Source organism: Panthera uncia (assembly GCF_023721935.1).
Source record: "Panthera uncia isolate 11264 chromosome A3 unlocalized genomic scaffold, Puncia_PCG_1.0 HiC_scaffold_11, whole genome shotgun sequence".
NCBI classification, from domain to species: Eukaryota; Metazoa; Chordata; class Mammalia; order Carnivora; family Felidae; genus Panthera; species Panthera uncia.
The window spans coordinates 83,239,803-83,264,849 of record NW_026057578.1 but is presented as its reverse complement, the minus strand read 5'-3'; the positions used below and the strand labels follow the sequence as shown (position 1 = coordinate 83,264,849).

The window sequence follows — 25,047 nt, the reverse complement described above, 5'->3', positions numbered from 1 at the left end:
ATTTAAGTATGTCTAGCATCTTCATTAGTAGTCAAAAAACAATATACCTAGGAGGATCCCTTGAAGTCATCTAGTTGAACTTTTTAAAATAACTTTATTTTTATCTTTTAAGTTTTAGAGAGTGAGTGTGTGCACACGCAGAGGTGGGGGAGGGACAGAGAGAGAGAGAGAGAGAGAGAGAGAGATTGATTGATTCCCAAACAGGTTCTGCGCTGTCAGCTCAGAGCTGATGCGAGGCTTGAACTCACGAAACTATCATGACCTGAACCAAGATCTAAAGTCAAACACTTAACCAACTGAGCCACCAAGGTGCCCCCAAACTTCCCTATTTCCTGAATGGAAAAGTCAGGTCTAGAGAAAGGGGTACTTGTGAACTCAGCCTGATAGAGACAAGAGATTGGTCCCTGGAAGTCTATGATCTTTTCACTTCCTTTCACCCAAATTGATCTATCCACAGTTTGAACCCCTTGTTGTATACTTCTGAGAGTAAGAAATAATCTGTCCTCAAACAAGTATTAAGATGGTTAGTGATTTTACTTTAGAAACTGGTTTCTTTATAATAATTATATTAACTGTGGGAAGTTGGCAAACTTTGTCTTTCAGCAGATGAAGACTTTTGGACTCTCACTTTTTCTTATTTAGTATTTTTTCAAATTTACCATATTGTAGTTATCAATTTTGATACACATTAAATCAGGAATAGGAATATTTCTGGCAAAGAAATGAAAGTATTTTTGGATCTCTTATTTCATTTTGTTTAGAGTTACTTTGATCTTGAAGTGTCTAGATGTAAGAGAATAAAAATAAATTTTATGAATGCATACTGTAAATTTTAGACTATTTTCAAAGGGCTGCTGTCAGAATATGTAGACATTTATCTTAGGTAGACTTTAAGAGGTGACAACATTGTCTTATTTGGTTATAGGCTCTTCTTGGGAACTATAAATATTAAGTATTAGAGTACTGCCTGCTTATTGGACATCAAGTGCTTAGTAGATACTTATGAGGGTGAGTATCAAGGGAAGCAAAAATCTAAGGTTCTTTAATAACTGGGCGTTTAAGAATTTATTGAATAATATACCCTTTAACTATGTTCATTCGTTTTGTTTTTTGTGTTTATTTGAGAGAGAGAGAGAGTGTGTGAGCAGGGGAGGGGCAGAGAGAGAGAAAATCCCAAGCAGGCTTCATGCTGTCAGCACAGAGTCCGATGTGTGGCTCAGGGCTTGATCCCATGAACCATGAGATAATGACCTGAACCACAATCAAGAGTTGGATGCTTAACTGATTGAGCCACCCAGGTGCCCCAAACATGTTCTTTAATATGTTGATGCTTAACATGCCACTTAAACCAGGTTCCTAAAGGCTATCTGGATTTTTACATGCACCTATAAAATACTTCCTTGCATAAATTTAGGACAATGTTAAATTTGGCAAGGGATATCAAAGGATAATGAAAACAATTGCTGCCTTCATGGAGTTTAAGATCTAAGAAGGGGACTAAGTAAAGGATGAAAGAATTAGAAGGACTATAATTAGACTGTATTAGAATTAAAATTACTATAAGCTTCTGGTTTCTCATTGAAAATTAATCTAAAAAATATTAATTTGCTGCCTTGAAATGAGTATGTTATATAAACAAAAATCCATATAGTTCTTGAATTATATGAGAGGAAACTATTACTATTTTAAGAGAAAGTGATGATATATATATATATATATATTTTTTTTTTTTTAAGTTATTTTGAGAGAGAGGGAAAGAGAGTGAGTGGAGGAGGGGCAGAGAGAGAAGGAGAGAGAATCTCAACCAGGCCCTGCACTGCCAGGGTATAGGAGCCTGATGTGGGGCTAAACTCAGGAACCGTGACATCATGACCTGAGCTAAAACCAAGAGTCAGATGCTTAACCAACTGAGCCACCCAGGCACCCTGAGATGTTTATATTTCTTAACTAGAGACTTGAATCTATGAGTTATAAAGCAATTCCATTATACTTGAGATCAGTTTTATTGAGGTATAACTTACATATAGTAAAATTAACCAATTTCAGGCATACAGTTAATATGTCTTGACAGATGTATAGTTTTGTAAGCACTTCCACAATCAAGATGTAGAACATTTCTTGTTACTCTAAAATGTTACCTGATACCCTCTTAAATCCTAGCAACCCCTGATCTTTTGGTAACTATAGTTTGCCTTTTCTATTACTTATAAATGGAATCATGCAGTATGTAACGTTTTGTATCTGGCTTCTTTCACTTAGCTTACTGATTTTGAAATTGATTTATTTTGTTGTGTGTATCAGTAGTCTTTTCCTGTTCACTACTCAGTAGTACTCCATTGTCTGGATACACCAGTTTATCCATTTGATGGTTGATGGACATTTAGATTGTTTCTTGTTTGGACTGTTAACAACAGAGCTTCTGTGGATATATGTATACACATCTTTATGTGGACATGTTTTTATTTCTGAATGTTATGTTAAACTTACTATTAAGAATCCGTCAGGGGCACCTGGGTGGCTCAGTCGGCTAAGCATCCGACTCTTGGTTTCCACTCAGGTCATAATCTTACAGTTTGTGAGTTTGAGCCGCACATCAGGCTCCCTGCTGACAGAGAATCCCTATTTGGGATTCTCTCTCTCCCTCTCTCTTTCTGCCCCTCTCCCGCTTGCTCGCTCGCTCTCTCTCTCTCTCTCTCAAAAATACACTTAAAAAATTATTAAAGAATCCATCAAATTGTTTTCCAAAATGTGTTATTCTGCATAAAAATTTCAGTTCTCTATCTTCACCAACACTTGTCATGTCAACATTTTTACTTTTAGCTACATATACTGTATACGTCTGGGTGTTGATTCTATTGCTGTGTTACAAATTACCGTAAATTTAGTGGCTTAAAACAGCACTTAACCCTAATGCTAGTTTAACATGGGGTCTCTCTTCAGGGAATCACAAGGCTGAAATCCAGGTGTCAGCCAGAGTGAGTTCTTGTCTGGAGGTTCTGGGGAAGATTCTGTTTCTGAGGTCATTTATGTTGTTGGTAGAATTCAGTTTCTTGCTCTTGTAGGATTGAGCTCTCTGCTCTTTGGTTTACTGTCCGCTAGAGGCTACTCTTAGCCCTTACAAGCTGCCTGCATTCAGTGGCATGGGGTTCACTCCCTAGTCTTGAATTCTCATGGTTTGAATCTCTGACTTCCCCTTTTTGCTTTTATTTTATTTAAAAAAAATATTTTTTCAATGTTTATTTTTGAGAGAGACAGAGACAGAATGCGAGTGGGTTAGGGGCAGAGAGAGAGGGAGACACAGAATCCGAAGCAGACTCCAGGCTCCGAGCTGTCAGCCCAGAGCCTGACACGGGGCTCGAACTCACGAGCTGTGAGATCATGAGCTGAGCTGAAGTCGGATGCTCAACCGACTGAGCCACCCAGGCGCCTCTCCCCTTTTTGCTTTTAAAAGGCTCTTATGATTAGAACAGACCCACCTGAATAGTCTTATCGTATGGTCAACTAATTTGGAATCTTAATTACATATACAAAATCCCTGTGAGCCAATACCTAGATTAGTATTTGAATAACCGAGAAAAGATGTTTGTATACCTAGGGCTGGGAATTTCAGAGGGCCATCTTAGAATTCTGCATAGCACATAACCATTTGTTCTACATTTTCAGCAACATTTTATATGTCAAGTTTTTAAATTTTAGGCACATATATACTAGTTGCAAGTATTGTATGTAATTGTAGTTTTAATTTTGCATTTCTCTGATGTCTAATATGAAACATATTTTGATGTGCATATTTGCTGTGTCTGTATCTTTTGTTATAAAATGTCTACTCGGGCACCTGCACAGTTAAGCATTTGATTCTTGATTTCTGCTCAGGTCATGATTTCACAGTCATGAGATCGAGCACCCCATGTTGGCTGTGTGCTGGGCATGGAGTCTGCTTAAGATTCTCTCTCTTCCACTCCACTCCCTCTGTCCTTCCCCTGCTCGCCCTCTCTCTCTAAAGTAAAATAGAGTAGAAGAGAATAAAATAAAATAAAAATCTACTCTTTTTTTTCCTTTTTAAAATATTGATACCCATTTGTTTTAGCATCATTTGTTGCAAAGGATTTCTTCCCACTGAATTACCTGGACACTTTTGCCAAAAACTTAACCTTTGTGTGTGTGTGTGTGTGTGTGTATGTGTGTGTGTGTTCTCCATTTTATTCTGTTCCATTTATCTTTTTATCTAGTCTTACACCAATATTCTATTGACGATTCCAGCTTTATAATAATTCTTTAAGTCAGATAGTGTAACTCCTTCAACATTGTTCTTTTTCAGATTGTTTGGCTACTTAGGTCTGTATGGAAATGCATTTGATTTTTGTATACACCTTGTATTGTGTGGCTTTATTTCATTCATTTATTGGTTCTGACAGTCTTTTGTAGTTTATTATTTGTGTACATACACAGTCATGTTATCTGCAAGTAAAAGCAGTTTACTTTTCTCTTTCTAATCTGTATGCCTTTTATTTCTTCTCTCTTGCCTTATTGCACTGGTGCAGATACCTTTATCTTGTTCCTGATCTTAGGGAGAAGGCATTTAGTCGACTGTTCACCATATTAAGTATGTTAGCTTAGGCTTTTTGTAGATAGGCTTAATAAATCGAAGAAGATCTTTGCTGGATTGTGGTTCTTACGGGTGTTGAAATGTGTCACATGCTTTTGTTTATATATGTTGATGATCATATGTATTTTTTATTTTTTAGCTGTTAGTGTAGTGAATCACATTGATTTTGAATGTTAAACCAAGCTTGCATTGCTGGGGTTTTCCTCAGTTGGTCATGAATTTTATTCTCTTTAAAATTTTTTCTGGGGGCGCCTGAGTGGCTCATTCAGTTAAGCCTCTGACTTCTGCTCAGGTCATGATCTCATGGTTCGTGGGCTTGACCCCTGTGTCAGGCTCTGTGGTGACAGCTCAGAGCCTGGAGCCTGCTTCAGATTCTGTGTCTCCCTCTGTCTTTGCCCTTCCCCCGCTCATGTTCTGTCTCTGTCTCTGTCTCTCTCTCTCACTCTCAAAAATTAATAATATTAAAAATTTTTTTTTCTGGATTTACTCAGATATTGTTAAGGATTTTTGTATCCACTGTTGTGAAGAAGTATGGGAGTATAGTTTTCTTTTTTATAATGTAATGTTATTCTCTGATTTTGGTACGAAGGTAATACTAGCCTCATTAAATGAGTTTAAGAACTATTCCTTCCTTCTGCTTTTTGAAAGAATTTGTGTAGGGTTGGCATGTTTTTGTACTTGGAATATATGATTGAACTGAGCAGTGAAGCAGTCGGGTCTGTAGTTTTCTTTGTAAGAAACTTTTAAACTCAAATTCAGTGTATTTTAAGAGCTGTAGAGCTGTTCAGCATTTCTTTTTTCTCTTGAGCCAGTTTTATCATATGGGCCTTCAAGAAACTTGTCCATTTATCTTAGTTATAACATTTTTTTTTTATAACATTGTTTAGAAAATTCCTTTATTTTTCTTTTAATGTCTGTAGGATTTGTATTGATTTGCCTGAGGGATTACTTATTGACCTTTTCCAAAAAAGTTTTTGTCTATCGATTTTTCTTTGCCCATTTCTATTTTATTAATTTCTCATTTTTTTTCTTTCTTTAGGTTTAACTTCTTTTTTCTAGCCTTTTACTTTGGGAACAGATCATTATGTTTTGGACTTTCTCTTGTAACGCATTTTCCTCAAAACACTGCTTAACCTATATCTTACAAGTTCTAATGGGTTCTGTTTTCATTCTATTCAAAGCATTTTCTGATTTCTCTTTGTCATTTCCTCTGTGACTCCTGGGTTATTAGAATTGTGCTTTGTTTCCAAATATTTGATTATTCCCAAATACCTTTCTAGTTTAATTATATCATAATGGAAGAATATATTCTGTATGATTTTAGGCCTTTCAATTTATTGAGACTTTTTGAGGCTCAGAATAATGGCTTTGTGAATGTTCCATGTTCATTAGAAAAGAATATTCTGCTGGTTTAGGACATGTTGATCGTATGTGTTCAAATCTTCTATAACTTTATTTTTTTGTTCTATTTGTTTTCTTTCAGTTACTGTGAGAGAAATATTAAAATCTCCAAAATGATTGACTGTTTTCCTTTCCATTCTTTAATTAGTACTTGCTTTCATTTATTTTGAAGCTGTGTTAACTGTGTGTGTGTGTGTGTGTAGACCTAATTACAGTATGGGAGGCTCGGGGGTTCCCCACACATCCGCACAATTTCTGGACATTAGTTAGATGTCCTACAATTCAATTCTGACACTGTCTACCTAGACATAGCATTTGATTCTACAGGTGAAGGGCTCAGTCCTGCAAGACTGCCTCTGTCTCTCTCCTTCAGATGCCAGTTAACAGATCTAGATTGTCTCCTGAAGTTCTGACCAACCTGGTATAGTTGAAAGGATAAAATGACCCCTGTTTTGGGTTTGATTAATTTGCTAGAGTGACTCATAGGACTCAGGGAAACACTTTATTTACTAAATCACAGTTTATTATAAGGATATAACTTAGGAATGGCCAAATGGAAGGGACACATGAGGCAAGATACATAGGAAAGGGTGTGCCCTCTCCAGGTGCTCCACTCTCCCTGCATCTTTTCGTGTTCACCAACTTGCAAGTTCTCTGAACCCTGTCCTTTTGGGTTTTTATGATGGCTTAGTTAACTACAGTTGATTAAATCATTGATCTTTGGTGATTAATTCATCCTGTAGCCCCCCCCTCCCCAAAGGTCAGAGGGTAGTGGGGCTAAAATTACAGCCTTCTAATCATATAATTGGTTCTCCTGGCAACCAGACAGTCCCTGTCTTTAGGTGCTCTCTCACAGTCCCCTCCTTAACATAAGACATCTTTATAGTTCTCACTTAAGAAGTTCTGAGGGTTTTAGAATCTCTATGCTAGAAACAAAACTAAATACATTTTTTATTATAAATCACAATATACTTAGTATCGTTACATCTTCCTAATGAATCCACTCTTTTAACATTATATAGCCCTCTTTACCCCTGATAATGTATTACTTGTTCTGAATTCTGCGTTTTCCATTGTTACTAGCCACTGTATGCTTCTTTTGATTAATACTTTTGTGGTATATCTTTCTGTCTTTTTAGTTTTAACCTACCTCTAACTTGTTTTTAAGGTAGACTTCTTATAGATAGCGTACAGTTGTGTCTTTAATTGTAATTACTACAATGTTTACCCTTAACATAGTATCATTCTCAAAATGTTTGGATTTAAATCTGCCATTGTGCTATTGTACTTTGTTTTTTCCACACTTGATTTTTGTTTCTTTTATCCTATTTATCTGCCTCCCTTTGGATTGAGTATTCTTTATGATACTGTTGTATTTATCTTTTTATTAAAAAACAGTTGCTGGGCTCCTGGGTGACTCATTCGGTTTGGCATTTGACTTCGGCACAGGTCATGATCTCGCGGTTCACGAGTTTAAGCCCCGTGTGGGCTCTGTGTTGATAGCTCAGAGCCTGGAGCCTGCTTCGGATTCTGTGTCTCCTGCTCTCTCTGCCCCTTGCCCACTCACACTCTGTCTCTCTCTCTCTCTCTCTCTCAAAAATAAACATTAAAAAAATTTTTTTTTAATTAAAACAGTTGCTGTAGGGTTTTTAATACACATTTTTTTTTTTAATGTTTATTTATTTTGAGAGAGCAGAGGAGAGGCAGGGGCAATGAGACAGGGAGAGCGAGAAGCCCACGCAGGCTCCATGCTGTTAGTGCAGAGCCTTACACAGGCTCAAACTCATGAACTGTGAGATCATGACCTGAGCTGAAATCAAGAGTCAGACGGTCAGCCCAACCAACTGAGCCACTTAGGGCGCCCCTATAATATACATCTTTAACATTATGCTCTACTTTCAAATAACATTGTAATGTTTCCCTCATAGTGCAAGATTTTGACAACATACATCATTCCTCTCTCATATTTGTGCTGCTGTTGTCACACATTCTACTTCTATGTATATGTTATATACCCCACAATACATTGTTGCTATGTTTGTGTTAAGTAAGTTAATTATATTTTAAAGATATTTAAAAATGAGAAAAAAGTCTTTTATATTTACATACAAATATACCTTTTTTTTTTTTTTTTAAAGTTTATGTATTATTGAGAGAGAGTGCGAGCAGGGGAGGGGCAGAGAGAGAGAGGGAGACACAGAATCCTAAGCAGGCTCCGGGCTCTGAGCTGTCAGCACAGAGCCCCATGTGAGGCTTGAACCCACAGACTGTGAGATCATGACCCGAGCGGAAGTCAGACATTTAACTGACTGAGCAACTCAGGCGCCCCACAAATTTATCTTTTTGGTGATCTTCATTTCCTGGTCTAGAATCAGATTTCCATTTAGTACAATTTTTCTTATGCCTGAAGAATATTCTTAGGACGTTTCTTGTACTGCACATGCATTGGAGCTTAATTCTTTCAGTTTTTGGTTATCTGGGGAAAGCATTTTCCTTGATACTTGAAAGATTTTTTTTTTACCAGGCACAAGACTATTCAGGTTGAGGTTGAAGTAACCTTTTGGATATATAGATTTTAAGTTTAGGAGATAGATGAGGCATTCAGTATTGGTGGAAAAGCACTGAAGGGCTCTAGCTGGGCTGGTCCTTGGGTCTTGTGGATGTTGGCTAGCTGGGAATAATGTGGATAGAGGATTGATGGTATTATTTATAAAGAAGTGATAACGCTGTGAAGGTTAGTGGGTGGGAGAAATAAGGACTGGGTTTCAGAGTCGTCCTTGAAACTACCATATAACTCTTTTGCCCTCACTTTTTTTTTTTTTCTAAGTTTTATTTATTTAAGTAATCCTTGTACCAAATGTGGGGCTCGAACTCTTAACCCCTAGATCAAGAGTTGCATGCTCCTCTGACTGAGCCAGCCAGGTGCCCCATGCCCTCACTTCTAAGACAATTATAACATTAATCATTATCATAAAACACACACACACAACTCAATGACAATTCAAAGTGTCATTATACTCTTTTGAGAATGTTTCAAGAAACATACTTTAAGGTAGAGTGAGATTTTTTTTAAAGCATATATAAAATTTTAGGTATGAAATACGTATGTGAGGCAGTAAAAGATAGGAATCATTAGAGTCTTAAAATCAAGTAAGGGGCAGAATAAGCAAAACTCTATCTCTGTTCATTACTAATGGTCAGGTTTTATTAGTGTTTGCTATTTCTTCTTAAATATTTTCTTAATGTTTATTTTTGAGAGCGAAAGAGAGACAGAGTATGAACTGGGTAGGGCAGAGGGAGACACAGAATCTGAAGTAGATTCCAGACTCTGAGCTTTCCACGCAGAGCCTGATGCGGGGCTTGAACTCACAAACCATGAGATCATGACCTGAGCTGAAGTCAGAGGCTTAACTGACTGAGCCACCCAGATGCCGCTGTTTATCATTTTCTTCTATCTTTAATATATATTTGATATTAAAATATTTTTATCAACATTTTATATGCTTTATTGAAAGTTGACAAGTGCAGCTCTTAAATACAGTGACACCTTACAACTGTGTAGAGAACATGCACAGAAACAAATGCGTATTAACTAATAACTACTATACAGGTAATATGCAGAAACCCCTACTGGGAGATCCATTTCATTAGCTAGAATGGATCATTTTTCAAAGTATTCAACCAGCTCAATCAAAAGACTTCAGCGAACAGGAATTTACTTCAAGATATTCAGCAACTAGAAGAGTTTAGATTACACAAAGTGACTGACGATGCCAGATTCTTAAAATTTCTTCAGGTGTAGTTTTCTTCATGTAGCATTTTTTCTGTGCATCTCTGTATAAAAGACAATCCACACCTCTTCAGACATCTGGATTTCAATCTGTACAACATAAATAGTAGTTACAGCCCTCTATTGTACAAAATAGTTCCACTACATACACAAATATACAATAAGCAAAACAACCTTCATGGTAAGATAGCCTGGGGTCCCAGCTACCTGTCACCATCTCAAAGAATTTTGTGTCATCTACTGTTTTAGAAAGAGGCACAGTACTATCGTTTTATGGATTTTTGGTGACAGTTGTCAATTTGTATGATGAACTATGTTTCCCCTCATCTTAGGTAAGACTATGTGTCAGTCTTTACTCTGACCTCCCTTTCAAGTTCCTCATGGGGAAGAGGAGAGAGGAAAGTCCACTGGAGCCCCACTGCTTCTAACCCCATGGAGTATACTACATGCAAGCAGGAGAGAACTCTTGGGAGCAGGGATGGGGAGCAGGGAAGGGATGATGGAAAGGCACACAGCTCCTCAGCATGAATGGAACCACTTCTCACATATCTGCCAAGCTGCATGAGGTCCCAGTATATCCATGCTAATTATCTGATTAACCTTTAATTCACCCAACTAAGAAATTTCTTCAAGCCAAAAGCACATGAGTGTTTAATACTGGAAAACAGACACAATGGCATAGGTCAGCTTCACTTCTCTTGTGCAGTGAGCAATGAAATGGGTGACTGTAGAGGTGGATGGATTCCCCCTTGTACATCTTCTCTGGTCTGTTCAGTTCAGACAGCAGCGGCCAGTTCTTCAGGGGCATGGGAGGCTATGCGGTTGGTCCTGAGCCCTGGAACGCTGGCTGGGCTGGGGGCTGTGTGGTCACAGGGCGGGAGCCAGTCTGAAGCTGGGCCTGAAACTGGACAAGCTGCTCAGGACTGGCCAGTGTCTTCAGCAGATTGTTTTCCTGCTCCAGGGAATTTTTCTCTATTAGTTCTTTGATTTGCTCTTTAAGGGTTTCCACTTCCTCTCTAACCACATACATCAGATGGCTTTTCACCAGATCCATAGCTTGCTCGATTTTGTTGTCAATAGCTACCACACTTGCACCCGAGGAGCTATTGTCAAGTCTCACAGAAGTGTTTTCAGTCTCCAGCAAGGATGACAAGAAAGAAATTGAAAAATGTCTCAGTTGGTGAACTCCTAGATCCATCACCACTGGTCTACACCATTGGGATTTCATGCAATTGCAGCCAAAAACAGCCTCACGGGAAAAAGGAATACCAGCAGCCTTGTTTGAGCTAGATAAAAATCTTCTAGCTTTTTGCAGCCCAGGGAGAAACAGAAAACAGCAGCCCTGGTTTAAAGAAACCCAGCTTCTGGGGCTTGGTGATCCCAGGAAGATGCTGATCCTACTGCTGTGCAGAGAAGCCTCCGAGGTCTACCGCCGGGCTCCACTAAGGCTTTTCAATATTAAAATATTTTTAATGTTTATTTTTTATTTTTTTAACGTTTTATTTATTTTTGAGACAGGGAGAGACAGAGCATGAACAGGGGAGGGTCAGAGAGAGGGAGACACAGAATCTGAAACAGGCTCCAGGCTCTGAGCTGTCAGCACAGAGCCCGACGCGGGGCTCGAACTCACGGACCACGAGATCATGACCTGAGCTGAAGTCGGCCGCTTAACCGACTGAGCCACCCAGGCGCCCCTAATGTTTATTTTTTAAAGAGGGGGAGAGACCACGTGCTCAAGTGGGGGAGAGACAGAGACAGAGAATCTGAAGCAGGCTCCAGGCTCTGAGCTGTCAGTACAGAGCCTGATATGGGTCTTGAACCCACGAACTGTGAGATCATGACCTGAGCTGAAGTTGGACACTTAACCTACTGAGCCACCCAGGCGCCTCAATATATATTTGATATTTAAAGTAACCTTAAATTAACCAGTTCTGGAAAATTGCAGTTATCTGCTATAATTTTCAAGGAAAAAACTAATTAATGATTGGTAGCATGCATGATAAGAATTGAAGATGCTAGCTAATTTACGGGATAACCTTTCTTAGACTTCAAATTTACATAGTGTAAGATAACTTTTTAGGAGTTTAAAAACTAGTGAGCCAGACTAGAATGTTCTTTTCAGACTGTATTCAATAACTTCACAGGCTATTGTAAGTATATTCATATATTATCCTATTGCACATGTTGCTAGATAGGGTCAAGATTAGGTAAACGGAATATAGGATGTGTAGTACTCTGATTTTATAACTGAACTTTAAAAATTCAGTTTACATTAATTTAAATTCTGTAGACTTTAAAAGGATTTTCATTGTTTTTATCTCACGTGAGTCTGTTTTACTAGAAGTTTTTACTGTTTCAGATTTAGAACTGGTTTCATCACTGATCAAATGATGTGATCATCCACCAGGTACTTTGACCTCCCTAGGGTCAGTTCATTAAGAATTGTTAAATGTGGGCTTTTGACTGGGTCTGTAGTTTTTCTAGAGCTCTTTTTTCCTTAAATAAATTCACATGGAATCCTGGATAGTAAATAGATGGTTGGTTTTATATATTTTATAAGTTAGGAGTTCAGATAAATTTATCAACTTGGAATTTACCCATGAGATAAGACTTTTCAAAAGAAAAATTTGAATTGGCTGCCTTACATTGGACCCATCTTCCTATTAATATTTGTTTTATTTTAGTTGCGTGGCATATAGAAGATAGTAGGTATAAATGCTAATAGTTTTTTTTTTCTTTTTTTTCTTTTTAACAGCTTTACAGTCTCCGGAAACTCTTCATTTAAATATATGTGGCAGGAGAAACTATTTTGATTTTTGTCCTAAAATGAATTTACTCAGCAAGACAGAACATTGACAGTCTCCTGTGTTTTAAAATTATACAATCCATATGTTTAGGGCATTAAAAATATTTAAAGTAAATTTTAGTCAAGTGTTTGTATAAGTCATAATGTCAGAGACCCAACTCAGGCCTGTTGTGATTTGAGAGCTCTTTATATCCTATTTTATGATTTTTTTCTTATCAAAAAACAGTAATTTATAGACCTAGATACATTGGTTTTTGGCTTATTTCCCTATGTTTTGTGACTCAGAATATTTAAACCTTTTAAAGACATTTGTACCAATTTTGTGACTAATTATTATTTATTTCTTTCTCCAGGGAAATGAGGCAAGTTATCCTTTGGAAATGTGCTCACACTGTAAGTCACATATTCTTGTTATCAAGAATTTCTTTTATTTACACATCTCTCTTTATATATGTATATATCATACACCTCTGTATATCTACATAGTAAAGTTAGCCCTTAACTATTTAAAATGAGTAATGAATTTGACTTTGTCTTTTAAAGTTATCAGAGCAGGGAACTGTTTTTGTTTTGTTTTTTTAATAGAGCTGCTCTTTATTATCTATATTGTGCTGTAGTTACAAATTAGCCCTCAGATCTCAGTGGCGTAACCCAACAGAAGGTTTTCAGATTAACAAAGTTTCAGGTAAACAGTTAATTGACTTATCCTTTGGTTATATAAAATAAAGTGTGTTGAAGGCAAAACTTCGATAGACCAAATAGCTATTGCCAAAGATGTTTCTCAGAGGAGTGAAGAGTATAAGAAGTGTGGGGTGGTCTGGTTCTTTCTGAGTGTACTGGAGAATGTAAAGAAAGAAAATGACAGTTTTTGAAATTCTTGATTTAAGGATCAGAGCACTAGGGAGCTTATATAAAAATCATAAAGTCTCTTGTATGGAAGAGCAATGATTGGGAAAGGGAGAGATCTTTAGAATTGGAATAGGGACCATTGGTAAGTTCAGATGGCATCACGAGGTCCCAGGATACCCAAACAGTTCTGAACCTTCCTTGCCATTTCTATTAGATGTAACTGGTCCTTCCCCATTTGGAGACATTGTCTTGCAATGAAGTGTCGCTTGGTTTGTGTGTCACTTTCCCAGTTGCCCTTTGTTTCATTAGTCTCCTTTCTTTTCCCAAAACCTGTGTTCATTTCATTCTCTTCAACACCTTTGCTTGCTTATGCGCTCTGGGTAGAATGCTGTTCTATCAACTCTTTATTTGACGTTGTTGTCATTCAACTGTCAGCATAAATGTCACCCCTTTGGAGATGTTTTTTCTCTCTCTGCTTAGATTCTCTGTCATGAATAGTACCCCATTTATTTTCTTTGTAGCAGTTATAATAAGCTGAAATTATTTATCATTTCATCTTACATTTTGTAACTTCTATAATTTGTTTTTAAATTCTTATTTATTTATTTTGAGAGAGAGCGTGTGAGCAGGGGAGAGGCAGACAGAGGGAGAGAGAATCCCATGCAGGCATTGAGCTTGTCAGTACACAGCCCAACACAGGGTTTGGTCCCATGAGCTGCAAGATCACAACCTGAGCATACACTGTTAACAAATAATGCATACACTGTTAAAGCTGCCCCTTTCAGTTTTATCTTCAGAACTTAGTAGTAAGTCTTCTTTCTTACTACTTCATCTATGCTTTGATGAAACTGTTGAGCCTTGTCACTGAAGATCTATAGTTGTCAGTGATTGTGTAACCAGCTATGAATCTATCTGGGTTCTTCTACCCAGTTTATAGCTTTTTTTCTCTGTTCCCTATTTGGTTCACTAGAAGAAAATGTGCTTTTATAATATTTTATACATGATTTGGATGATTTCCCCAAAATGAACTTGTCTACATTGAAACCACTTTTCTCCCATCCACATATTGTAGTAAATTTTTTTTGTCATTTTAAAAACTTCAAGTTTTTTTTTATGTTTATTTTTAAGAGAGAGACAGAGAGCACAAGTGGGGGAGGAGCAGAGAGAGAGGGAGACACAGAATCTGAAGCAGGCTCCAGGCTCTGACTGTCAGCCCAGGGCCCAGTGCGAGGCTCAAACTCAAAACAAACAGTGAGATCATGACCTGAGCCAAAGTTGGACACTCAACTGACTGAGCTACTCAGGAGCCCCTAAAAATTTTTTTTTTAACATTTGTTTATTTTTGAGAGAGAGACAGAGACACAGAATTGGAAGCAGGCTCCAAGCTCTGAGTTGTCAGCGCAGAGCCTGATGCAGGGCTTGAACTCAGGAATCGTGAGGTCATGACCTGAGCCAAAGTCGGACTCCCAACCGACTGAGACACCTAGGCACCCCTGAAAAACTTCTTTATATTATTGGAAGAGGTTAGTGTTATCTGTGAATAACTACCATTATAGATAAGAATGTTAAAACTCTTTTTTTTTTAATTTATTTATTCTTGAGAGAGAGAGTGTGCATGAGCCCGGGAGGGGCAGAGGGGGAGAGAGAGACTCTCATGCAGGATCTGTACTGTCAGTGGGGAGCTAGACTCAAGGCTCGAACTCATGAACATGAGATCATGACCTGAGCCAAAATCAGGAGTCGGATTTTCACTGACTGAACTACCCAGGTGCCTCTGTTAAAACTAATTCTTTTTTTTTTTTTTAATTTTTTTTTTTTCAACGTTTTTTATTTATTTTTGGGACAGAGAGAGACAGAGCATGAACGGGGGAGGGTCAGAGAGAGAGGGAGACACAGAATCGGAAACAGGCTCCAGGCTCCGAGCCATCAGCCCAGAGCCTGACGCGGGGCTCGAACTCACGGACCGCGAGATCGTGACCTGGCTGAAGCCGGACGCTTAACCGACTGCGCCACCCAGGCGCCCCTGTTAAAACTAATTCTTGAGGCACTTCACTATTTATACGTCCCTGTTCAGGTTAAATAATGTCTTGCCTTCTCACCTCTTCAAGACTCACCTTAATTCTGTGTTCTTGATGGGTTCTTATGTAATTGTCTCAGGCTGGAGTGGTCTCAGCTCTTCAGGTAGTTACTGTCTGTTTTGTTCCTTTAGTATTTACCTTAAAAAAGGTAAGAAGATTCAGGGCGCCTGGGTGGGTCAGTCAGTTGAGCATCCAACTTCAGTTCAGGCCATGATTTCACAGTTCGTGGGCTTGAGCCCCACATCGGGCTCTGTGCTGACAGCTCAGAGCCTTGGAACCTGCTTCGAATTCTGTGTTTCTCTCTCTCCACTCCTCCCCCACTCATGTTCTATGTGTCTCTCTCAAAAATGAATAAACATTTAAAAAATTAAAAGTAAGAAGATGGTAAATTATATTCTGTAAGGAACTGTCTTCAGCCTTGTGATATACAGATAAAGTAAGCACCCACAAAGTACTTACAGTCTGGCTATTGGGTAAAATTATTACAGTACAAGTAAACCATTATGAAAAATAAAAATTCTAAGGAGGGAAAATTACTTTTGGTTACAGAAGTTAAGAGCTTTGTGGATGGGGTGATGAAATTGGTTTTGAAAGCTATTTAAGATTCGAATGCTGATTAATTCTTTACCTGTCTGGTCCTGTTTGTCTTTTTCAGTCTCCTTAAATTTCAGCCAGGTCTTCAACATTCTATCCAAATCCCTTGCATAATCCTTTCCAGTACTCTGCTTTTAATCAATGCCTTGTCTCCTGAGTCTTAAGAAAACTGAAAACATTTTAAGTGTTAGCCTCCTCATGCCCCTCCATCTTCTACCTCTGCCTGCCAATTTTCTCAGTGCCAGTCATGCTTAACTGACTCCTTCTGTCAGTGTCAGTTTGGATTATACCCCCTCATTCAAGGTCAGCCTCCTTCCTTGTGCTTTTAACCTCATCCACTCTCATCTCTAGGACCTTATTTTGTTTCTCTGTCTTTTCCTATATATCTTAAGTTTTAGCTCTTCAGTTTACACATATAATCAACTATGCTTTGATTCTGATCCTTCATGTACCTCCTAGTTTTTCTTCACTTTTTCTCCTATTTGAGCTTCTCAAAAAAAGAGCATATAGTGTACAGTTATCTCCATTTCCTTATTTCTTTTTTTTCAACTTTAATTTACTTTTAATGACATGTAATATTAGATTTTAGAGTAAAAGAAGGCAACAGTGAAACATCTGACAAAATGCAGTTGCATAATTTGGTTAAATGTAAGAATAGTGCCTCTTTACACTATAGAAAATGACCCAGCCAATAAGCAACACAGCATAGATCAAAGACTAAAATTTCACTCTTCCAGTCGTTAGGTCACTTAATCTGTCACTACGGATTAAATGTTCATAATGAGCATAATTTCTGAATCTCAAAATACCCCAGAGATGAAGATATACTAAATATTTCTAAGTTTAACAGAGGTTAAAAAATTTAGTAGGTCAGATCAAAAGCTAACAAAAACACTTATATTACAAAAAAAGAAGTCTTGCCACAGTTTGTGTAATAAGTACTGTATACCTAAGTTCAAATTCCAACTCTACCTTTTACTAGCTTTGTGACCTTGAGCACTTAAGTTATTTAACTTTTCAGTACTTTGGTTTCCTCATCTGTAAAATGGTAATAGTACCTGTTGTATAGAATTGTTGTGATTCAGTTAATACATGCAAACTGCTTTCAGCAATGCCTACAACTTACTAAGCACTATAAAGTGTTTGCCAATATCACTAATTAGAACAGCAGTATTCTGGATGTTAATGCTCTTGTCAAGACCAAGGAAAGAACTTTGAGTCACCAAGTTATACTCACATAGTATCTATTTCCTTATTTTTGCTAATTTCTTGGCCTGCTGCAATCTGGCTTTTATCTTTTACTACTCTAATGAAACTGTTACTCTTAAAGTCAATTTCATTTTATTGACACACTGACTATTTGCCAAACCAGATGGATTAAAAACACCTGTAAAATCATTTGTGCTGTTTGGGGAAATCGGAGCATGATTGTTTAATATCAAGGAGTTAATTATTTATTAATATTTTTTCAAGTAGTGTTATTGTGATGTTTTTAAAAACAATGTCTTTTAAAGATAATACTGAAGTTACAAGGAAATGATATGTCTGGGATTTGCTCTAAGATAATTGAAGTGGGTGTATAAATAAGATTTCTCATGTGTTAATGGTTGAACAGTTGGATGATAAGTATATGGAATTCATTAAACTAGTCTCTCACCTTTGTATGTGTTTGAAATTTTCCATTATTAAAAGGTTTTTTTTTTTTTTTAAATTAGAGTGCAAGCTGGGGGGTGGGGTGGGCAGAGGATCAGAAGCGGGCTCTGTGCTGACAGCAAAGAGCCCAGTGTGGGGCTTGAACTCATGAACCTTGAGATCATGACCTGAGCCGAAGTCGGGCGCTCAATCAACTGAGCCACACAGGTGCCCCCAGAAGTTTTTTGTTTTGTTTTATTTTTTAATGAATGGAAAAAGGGAGGAGGAAGAAACTAAAAGTAATATCAAGGAGCAATAATTAATTTATAGCTAAGTATGGCATATGCAGCACTGCAAGCTTTAATAATAAGAGGGTATTTTTAAGCTCATTTTCACCAATAAAGGAATTGAGGCATTGACAGTAAAAGCATAAGTGCAATACCTGGCATAGAGCAGATGCTGAATAAGTGTCTGTTGACTGAAAAAGCTAGTTAGAACTCAGAGCTGGACTACATAGACAACTACTTGGATAATTTTAAAGGCTGTACCTTTAGGAAAACCCAGTGGTTACCAGTCACCCCATTTATTTTCGTAAATAATCACAACAAATATTTATATGGCATTTAACATGTGCCAGGCATTATTCTAAGCACTTCACATATATTAACCTTTTTAATCTTTACAATAGCCTCATGAAAGAGGTTTACTTTCCCTGCTATATAGATGAGAAAACAGGCAGAGAGACCTTCACTAACAGACTTAAGGCCACACAACAATAGGAAAAGTAACAAAACTATGAGTTGATCTCAAGTAGTCATGCTCCAGAGTCATATTTTTTTTTAATGTTTATTTTAGAGAGTGTGTGGGTGTGCATGAGTGGGGGAGGGGCAGAGGGAGGGAGAGAGAGAGACAGACAGACAGACAGACAGACAAAGGATCCAAAAAGTAGGCTCTGTGCTGACAGTAGAGATTGTCAGGGCTCTAACTCCCAAACCATAAAATTATGATCTGGTCCAAAGTCAGACGCTTAACCGAACCAGCCACCCAGGCATACCACAGTTATATTTTTAATCACAATACTAATGTAGTCTTCCATATAGTAAATATTACATGATTAATGTTATGTTTGTGTTTACATGAATGATTTCAGACAAAACTGGATTGTCTAATATGTAGATAAGTATTCTTTTATTGTCTCACAATTCAGCGTTTACTTTTTATTGAGTTAAATTATTCTAAGCCATTGTGACTTTGGCTCACTTGTCTGGACCAGGAAATGTATATACTCTATTGGGTGATTTGTTCAAAGTTGGGACCTTAGTTGTAACTTGGCATGGTAACTTGGAAAAGTGACTCAGTGCAAGATACTACTTTAGATAGTTTAAGCAGAGGACTAAAATGGGGGAATAGTTGGAGGTATGAGTGGAAAATCAGATTCAGCTAATTTTTACTGCTGATAAAACCAGTATAATTCTGAATGTTTTTGATAAAATTGGTAAACATAGGGCTTATTTTGTAAACTGAATGTAGATGAAAGACTAAGAAATCTTCCATCTAAAAAGATGTCTCAGTTTTCTTTCATTAGAAGGTGACCCAAGAAGAGCTTGGCAGACTCTGAAGGCATGTCTTTTGCATAAAGAACTATAAGACATCATTAGCCTATAGGACACTGCTCTCATTTTGAGTAAACAGTCTCGTAGTCAGGCAGTTTTGTTTCTGTTTTGAGTATTTACAGGTGACTTGAAAGTGTGGAGATAATTGACCTTACTTTGTGCTGTTAATTTCTGCTCTCAATCAGATAGTCTCAGGGAAATTTACATGTTCATATTCTTTGATCTAGTTTTTCTTTGTTATGAAAACAAAACTTTTTCAAAGAAAAAGCTCCTCTAAATTTAATTTCCTCTTTTTCTGCATTCTTTTTTTCCTTTCTTATTTGAACTAGCTTAATTCCATTCAGTTTTTTTTTTAATTTACATCCAAATTAGCATATAGCGAAACAATGATTTCAAGAGTAGATTCCTTAATGCCCCTTACGCATTTCGCCCATCCCTCCTCCCACAACCCCTCCAGCAACCCTCAGTTTGTTCTCCATATTTATGAGTCTCTTCTGTTTTGTCCCCTTCCCTGTTTTTATGTTATTTTTGTTTCCTTTCCCTTATGTTCGTCTGTTTTGTCTCTTAAAGTCCTCATATGAGTGAAGTCATATGATTTTTGTCTTTCTGACTAATTTCACTTAGCATAATACCCTCCAGTTCCATCCATGTAGTTTTTAAATAATATGTGTTCTAAAGAGTGATCTCTGGTTGACTATCAAACCTTTATTCATCATCTCAAATCTTTGGAGGAAACCTTTTTAATATTTATTGATATTAAATTCAGTTTGAATGTGCACAGGTGAAAATAGTAAAACATTTTATTCCTAAAATGCCATTCAGTATTACTTAAAATTTTTTAAATGTTATTTTTGAGAGAGACTGTGAGTGGGGGAAGGGCAGAGAGAGAGGGAGATGCAGAATGTGAAGCAGGTTCCAGGCTCCAAGCTGTTAGCACAGAGCCCCACGTGGAGCTCGGAGTCAGGAACTGTGAGATCATGACCTGAGTCGAAGTTGGACACTTAACCACCTGATCCACCCAGGGGCCCTAAAGCTATTTATTTTAAACCTTTTTGTCATTAACTTTGAAATTGACTTCTGTATTTGTTACTTTGATTAAAATATTCATAAATTCATATCACATAGTCCATGTTTCTTTTTTTTTTTTTAAGTGTTTGTTTATTTTTGAGAGAGGGTGTGAATGTGGGAGGGGCAGAGAGAGAGGGAGACACAGAATCTGAAGCAGGCTCCAGGATCCAAGTCATCAGCACAGAGCCCGACACTGGGGCTCGAACTCCCAAACCATGAGAGCATGACCTGAGCCGAAGTCAGACGCTTAACCGACTGAGCCACCTAGGTGCCCCACATAGTTCATATTTCTTAGTCTACCAGCTATGATTTACCATTTGCTTAATTATATAGTGATCCTGAACTCTATTTTACCCAGTCTGCTGAGAATTGCTTATATTCTACTTTCTTTCAGTAAAGCCTTAGAGCTGAGCCATGAAGGCAGGGGAAAAAAGTTTTCTAGGGGCCATGGGTGGCTCACTTGGTTAAGCAGTTAAGCATCAGACTCTTGTTTTCAGCTCAGGTCATGATCCCAGGGTTGTGAGATTGAGCCCCGCTTCAGGCTCTGTGCTGAGTGTGGAGCCTGCTTGGGATTCTCCTCCTCTCTCTGCCCCTCCCCTGCTCATGTGCACTTTTTCTAAATAGATAAATAGACATTAAAAAAAAAAAAAGATTTTGAAGTCTTTTATAGTGTGTGACTTGAACATCTGGGTTTTGAGTTGTTACCGTGACTTGCTGTTATATGTCTCTCTTTTTTTTTTTTTTTTTTTTACAAATACCTGGATTGTCTTCTAGGTTCTAAATATTTGAGGGTTTTTAATAGTAGTCTTGGGGCACCTTGGTAGCTCAGTCCGTTAAGTGTCTGCATTTGGCTCAGGTCATGATCTCATGGTTTGGTGAGTTTGAGCCCCATGTTGGGCTCTGTGCTGACAGCTTGGAGCCTGGAGCCTGCTTCAGATTCTGTCTTTCTCTCTCTCTCTCTCTCCAATAAACACAAAAATTTTAGAAGTAGTCTTAAGAAAAAGTGAGGTGCTAGACTATCCCATGTTGGTATGGCAGTACTTACAAATTTGTAGTTTTAACAGTGAAGTTCATGACATAGCCTACCACAAATTTGAATAATTTCATAGGTGATAAGGAGAAGTCAGTTACTTTAGCTGGTGAAAAGGCCTAGCCATCCAGTTAGCAGAAGTATGATAAATTCTTGGATCTCCTTCAGAATGTTAGAGCAAAGAATAAGGAAAAATATACCAAAAAAGAAAGCTTTGTGGCACATATACAGACAGTAATAGCAACTGCCTAAAGGAAATTTCAAGAGATGTAGTAGATAAAAATAGAAGCAAAACTAATGATTGAAAAGTAGGAGAAAATTTCCCTCACCTGAAAAATAAAATCTTCTGATTGAAAGAGCATTCTGATTACCAAGAAGTTTAGATGAAATAAGATCAACATTTAGTCTCAACTTCTTTTGAGAAGTTTACATTTTAAAATTCCAGGAGTGAAAAGAAAATTCTAAAAGCTGCTAGTTGGGGGAAAAATTGCCTAAAAAGAATAGGAGTGTTTTGGCATTGGATTTCTTAGATATTAGAAAGCAGTGGAGCAATTTATTCAAAGTTCTGAGTTCCTAAACCTAGAGTTTGATACCAGCTAAATGATTGTTCAGGTGTGAGATCAAATTAAAGACATTTTCAGAAATTTAGGGATTTTTGGGAAATTTATCTTCTATAAGTTTTTGAATATGTAGTCAGAGAAATGAAGTAGAAGTTAAAGCAGATGAGATCCGCAAAACCAAATCTCTAAGACACCAGTGAAAATCACAGGATAATAACTATGCCTATGGGCCTAGAAAGCATTTGGTACAAATTAGAGCAAGAAACCAGAATTGTCTGTGAAGAGTCTTCAAGAAGAAAGAAAAGAATATAAATTGTGTGCTGGAATTTCTTTTCTTTTTTTCTTTTTGGAATTTCTTAAGGTAAAAGGCAAATCATTATAAGAAAAATAGAGATTGGGTATGTCGTGTGACATTATTGATGATAAACCACGTTAAGCTCTGGAGCAGTCATAAAATCTTGAATAATTGGTGCTAAGTAAAAGAAGTCTTAAATATGCATTCTTTTGTAAAAAAAAAAAAATCCCATATTTTGGGGCGAGTTGGGGTTGGAGAGTGGTACAAAGCTTTAAAAAAGTGCAACTAAGTGTTTAAACACAACATAACACAGGAACATGATCCTAGGATTGTGGGATTGAGCCCTGTGTTGGGCTCCATGCTAAGTGTGGAGCCTGCTTGAGATTTTGTCTTTCTCTGATTCTGGCCCCTGTCCCCTCTCCAGGAAAACCTGGAGAATGTGATGTGTAATGAATGGGTTGGGTTTGAATTTGACTTAGAAAACATAGGAAATCTTTAAGAGCTGTGTCTTTTCAGGCTTACACTAGCTTACACAGTGTACACATAGGTTAAAAAAAAAAAAAAGTATGTGGGGTGCCTGGGTGGCTCAGTCGGGTACGCTTCTGACTTTGGCTCCGGTCATGATCTCACGGCTCCTGAGTTCAAGCCCCATGTTGGGCTCTGTGCCGATAGCCCAGAACCTGTTTTGAATCCTCTGTCCCCCTCTCTCTCTGCCTCTCTCCCACTCACACCTTTTCTTTCTCTCTAAATAAACTAAAAAAAAAAAAAAAAGTATGACTTGGTTATTAATAACAATGAGAAAACTTGAAGATGTGTTTTTATGGTGTTTTAACTATATGCTTTTTCAGTAGGCTAATTATCTATTTTTATTAGAACCACAGTGTAGATAAACCAAAAAGAGAAAAACAACAGCAATACAAACACCTTCAGTAGGAAAACCAGTAATGTATAACCTGGAGAACATCCCAGAAATCTGTGGTTTGATTTTTATTTCTTTGAGGTGAGAACATTCTTACTGTTCTCTTTTCTCCACACTTGCCTGAAAATGCATGTTGAGGAACAGCAGTGTTTAGTATCTCTTAGCTTAATCTTCTGTACTAACTATTCAAATGGAACTAACATAGGAAAAGAAATTAGATTAGAAAGTATTTCAAGAAATGCTGTCACTCAGTTTTGCGATCAAGCTTTATAGCATTTGGCAACTTAAATAACTCTGAGTCTGTTTCCTCATCTTGAGTTTTCATCTCCAAGGTTTCTTCCAACAATTTACATTACATGGCTTTTCTATGACAAATTTTTTTCTGAAGCTGTTAGCTCTGAAAACAATTTAAAAAAAATTTTTAAGATTATTTTAACTGTGCAGCTTATTTTGACATTTTTGGATAACATTCATTTGCCTGAGTGAGTTCTGGTGTGGTGGATCATTTTGGGTCATATCTTTTATATAAGGTAGGAGGAAGTCTGTGGAACATAACAGTATTCACATTTAGAAGGAACGTTTTAGAAGAAAACACAATTACCAGTATCAGTAACAGAAGAACTGAAATCATTACAGATCCTACAGATGTTAAAAGGGTAACAAGGGAATATTATGAAGAATTTTATGCCAATAAAGTTCTACACCTTAGGTTAAATGGAAAAATTTAATCTAAAACAAATACTTAAAACTGACACAACAGTAAAAAAATCTTGATAGAATTATATCTATTAATGAAATTGAATTCTTATTTAAATTTTTTTTTCCAACGTTTTTTATTGATTTTTGGGGCAGAGAGAGACAGAGCATGAACGGGGGAGGGGCAGAGAGAGAGTGAGACACAGAATCGGAAACAGGCTCCAGGCTCCGAGCCATCAGCCCAGAGCCTGACGAGGGGCTCGAACTCAACGGACCGCGAGATCGTGACCTGGCTGAAGTCGGACGCTTAACCGACTGCGCCACCCAGGCGCCCCTGAATTCTTATTTAAAAACCTTCCCACAAAGAGGGGCACCTGGGTGGCTCAGTCGATTGAGCATCCAACTCTTGATTGCAGCTCAGGTCATGGCCCCAGGGTGGTGGGAGTCAAGCCCTCCATTGGGCTCTGTGCTGAGCATGGAGCCTGCTTAGGATATCTCCCTCTCCCTCCCCCCCTCCCCCCCTCCCCTCCCCCCCCCCCCCCCCCCCCCCCCCCCCCCCCCCGCTTGAGCATGCTCTGTCTCTCTAAAATAAAAATCTTCCCACAAAGAAACTCCAAGCCAGATGGTTTTACTGGCAAATTCTAACATTTAATGAAAAAAAAGTTATAATCCAGATTCCTTCAGAAAATAGAAGCTAGCATTATTACACCATTAGCAATACCAAAAATATCATAGAAAACTGTAGACCAACATGCACCATGAATGTACATGTAACAATCTTTAAATATTTGTAAATCTCATCCAGCAGTCCAACTGTCCACCAGTAAAAAGGACAATAAAACATGACCAAGTGGAATTTATCCTCAGTGTGATTTTAACTAAAAAACAGTATAATTCACTATGTGGGCAGAGTAAGAGAAACATGATCTTAGCAATAGATGGAGCAAAATCTTTGACAGAGTTCAGTGGTAAATATACTTGGCAAATTAGGAATAGAAGGGAACTAAACTCTGATAGAGCACCTGTAAAAAAACAAAAACAAAAACAAACAACCTATAATTAACATCATACTTAATGATGAAAGACTGAATGCTTTCCACCTAAGATTGG

The 25,047-nt window shown here is 37.6% G+C and overlaps 2 protein-coding genes and 1 long non-coding RNA gene across 6 annotated transcripts in view; 2 read left to right on the top strand and 1 right to left on the bottom strand.

Annotated features, from left to right (window-relative positions):
* Positions 1 to 25,047, top strand: part of PPP3R1 (protein phosphatase 3 regulatory subunit B, alpha) — a 73,117-nt gene that overhangs the window by 26,900 nt on the left and 21,170 nt on the right. For 3 of the 4 annotated variants that reach the window (XM_049651569.1, XM_049651568.1, XM_049651571.1), the window contains exon 2: positions 12,957 to 12,996. In XM_049651569.1, coding sequence (XP_049507526.1) covers positions 12,984 to 12,996 — 13 coding nt within the window. In that variant the 5' untranslated portion in view covers positions 12,957 to 12,983. Of the gene's footprint in view, positions 1 to 11,035; positions 12,205 to 12,956; positions 12,997 to 25,047 lie in introns of those variants that run through there. The other variant, XM_049651570.1, reaches the window with a different exon arrangement.
* LOC125937056 (TSC22 domain family protein 1-like) lies at positions 10,495 to 11,046 on the bottom strand. Its single transcript, XM_049651576.1, has one exon. The coding sequence runs from the start codon at positions 11,023 to 11,025 to the stop codon at positions 10,612 to 10,614; it is 414 nt and encodes a 137-aa protein (XP_049507533.1). The 5' UTR covers positions 11,026 to 11,046; the 3' UTR covers positions 10,495 to 10,611.
* LOC125937058 (uncharacterized) lies at positions 13,003 to 23,093 on the top strand. The gene is made up of 2 exons (XR_007462236.1): positions 13,003 to 15,220; positions 15,470 to 23,093. It is a non-coding gene; the product is annotated as an uncharacterized LOC125937058 (long non-coding RNA).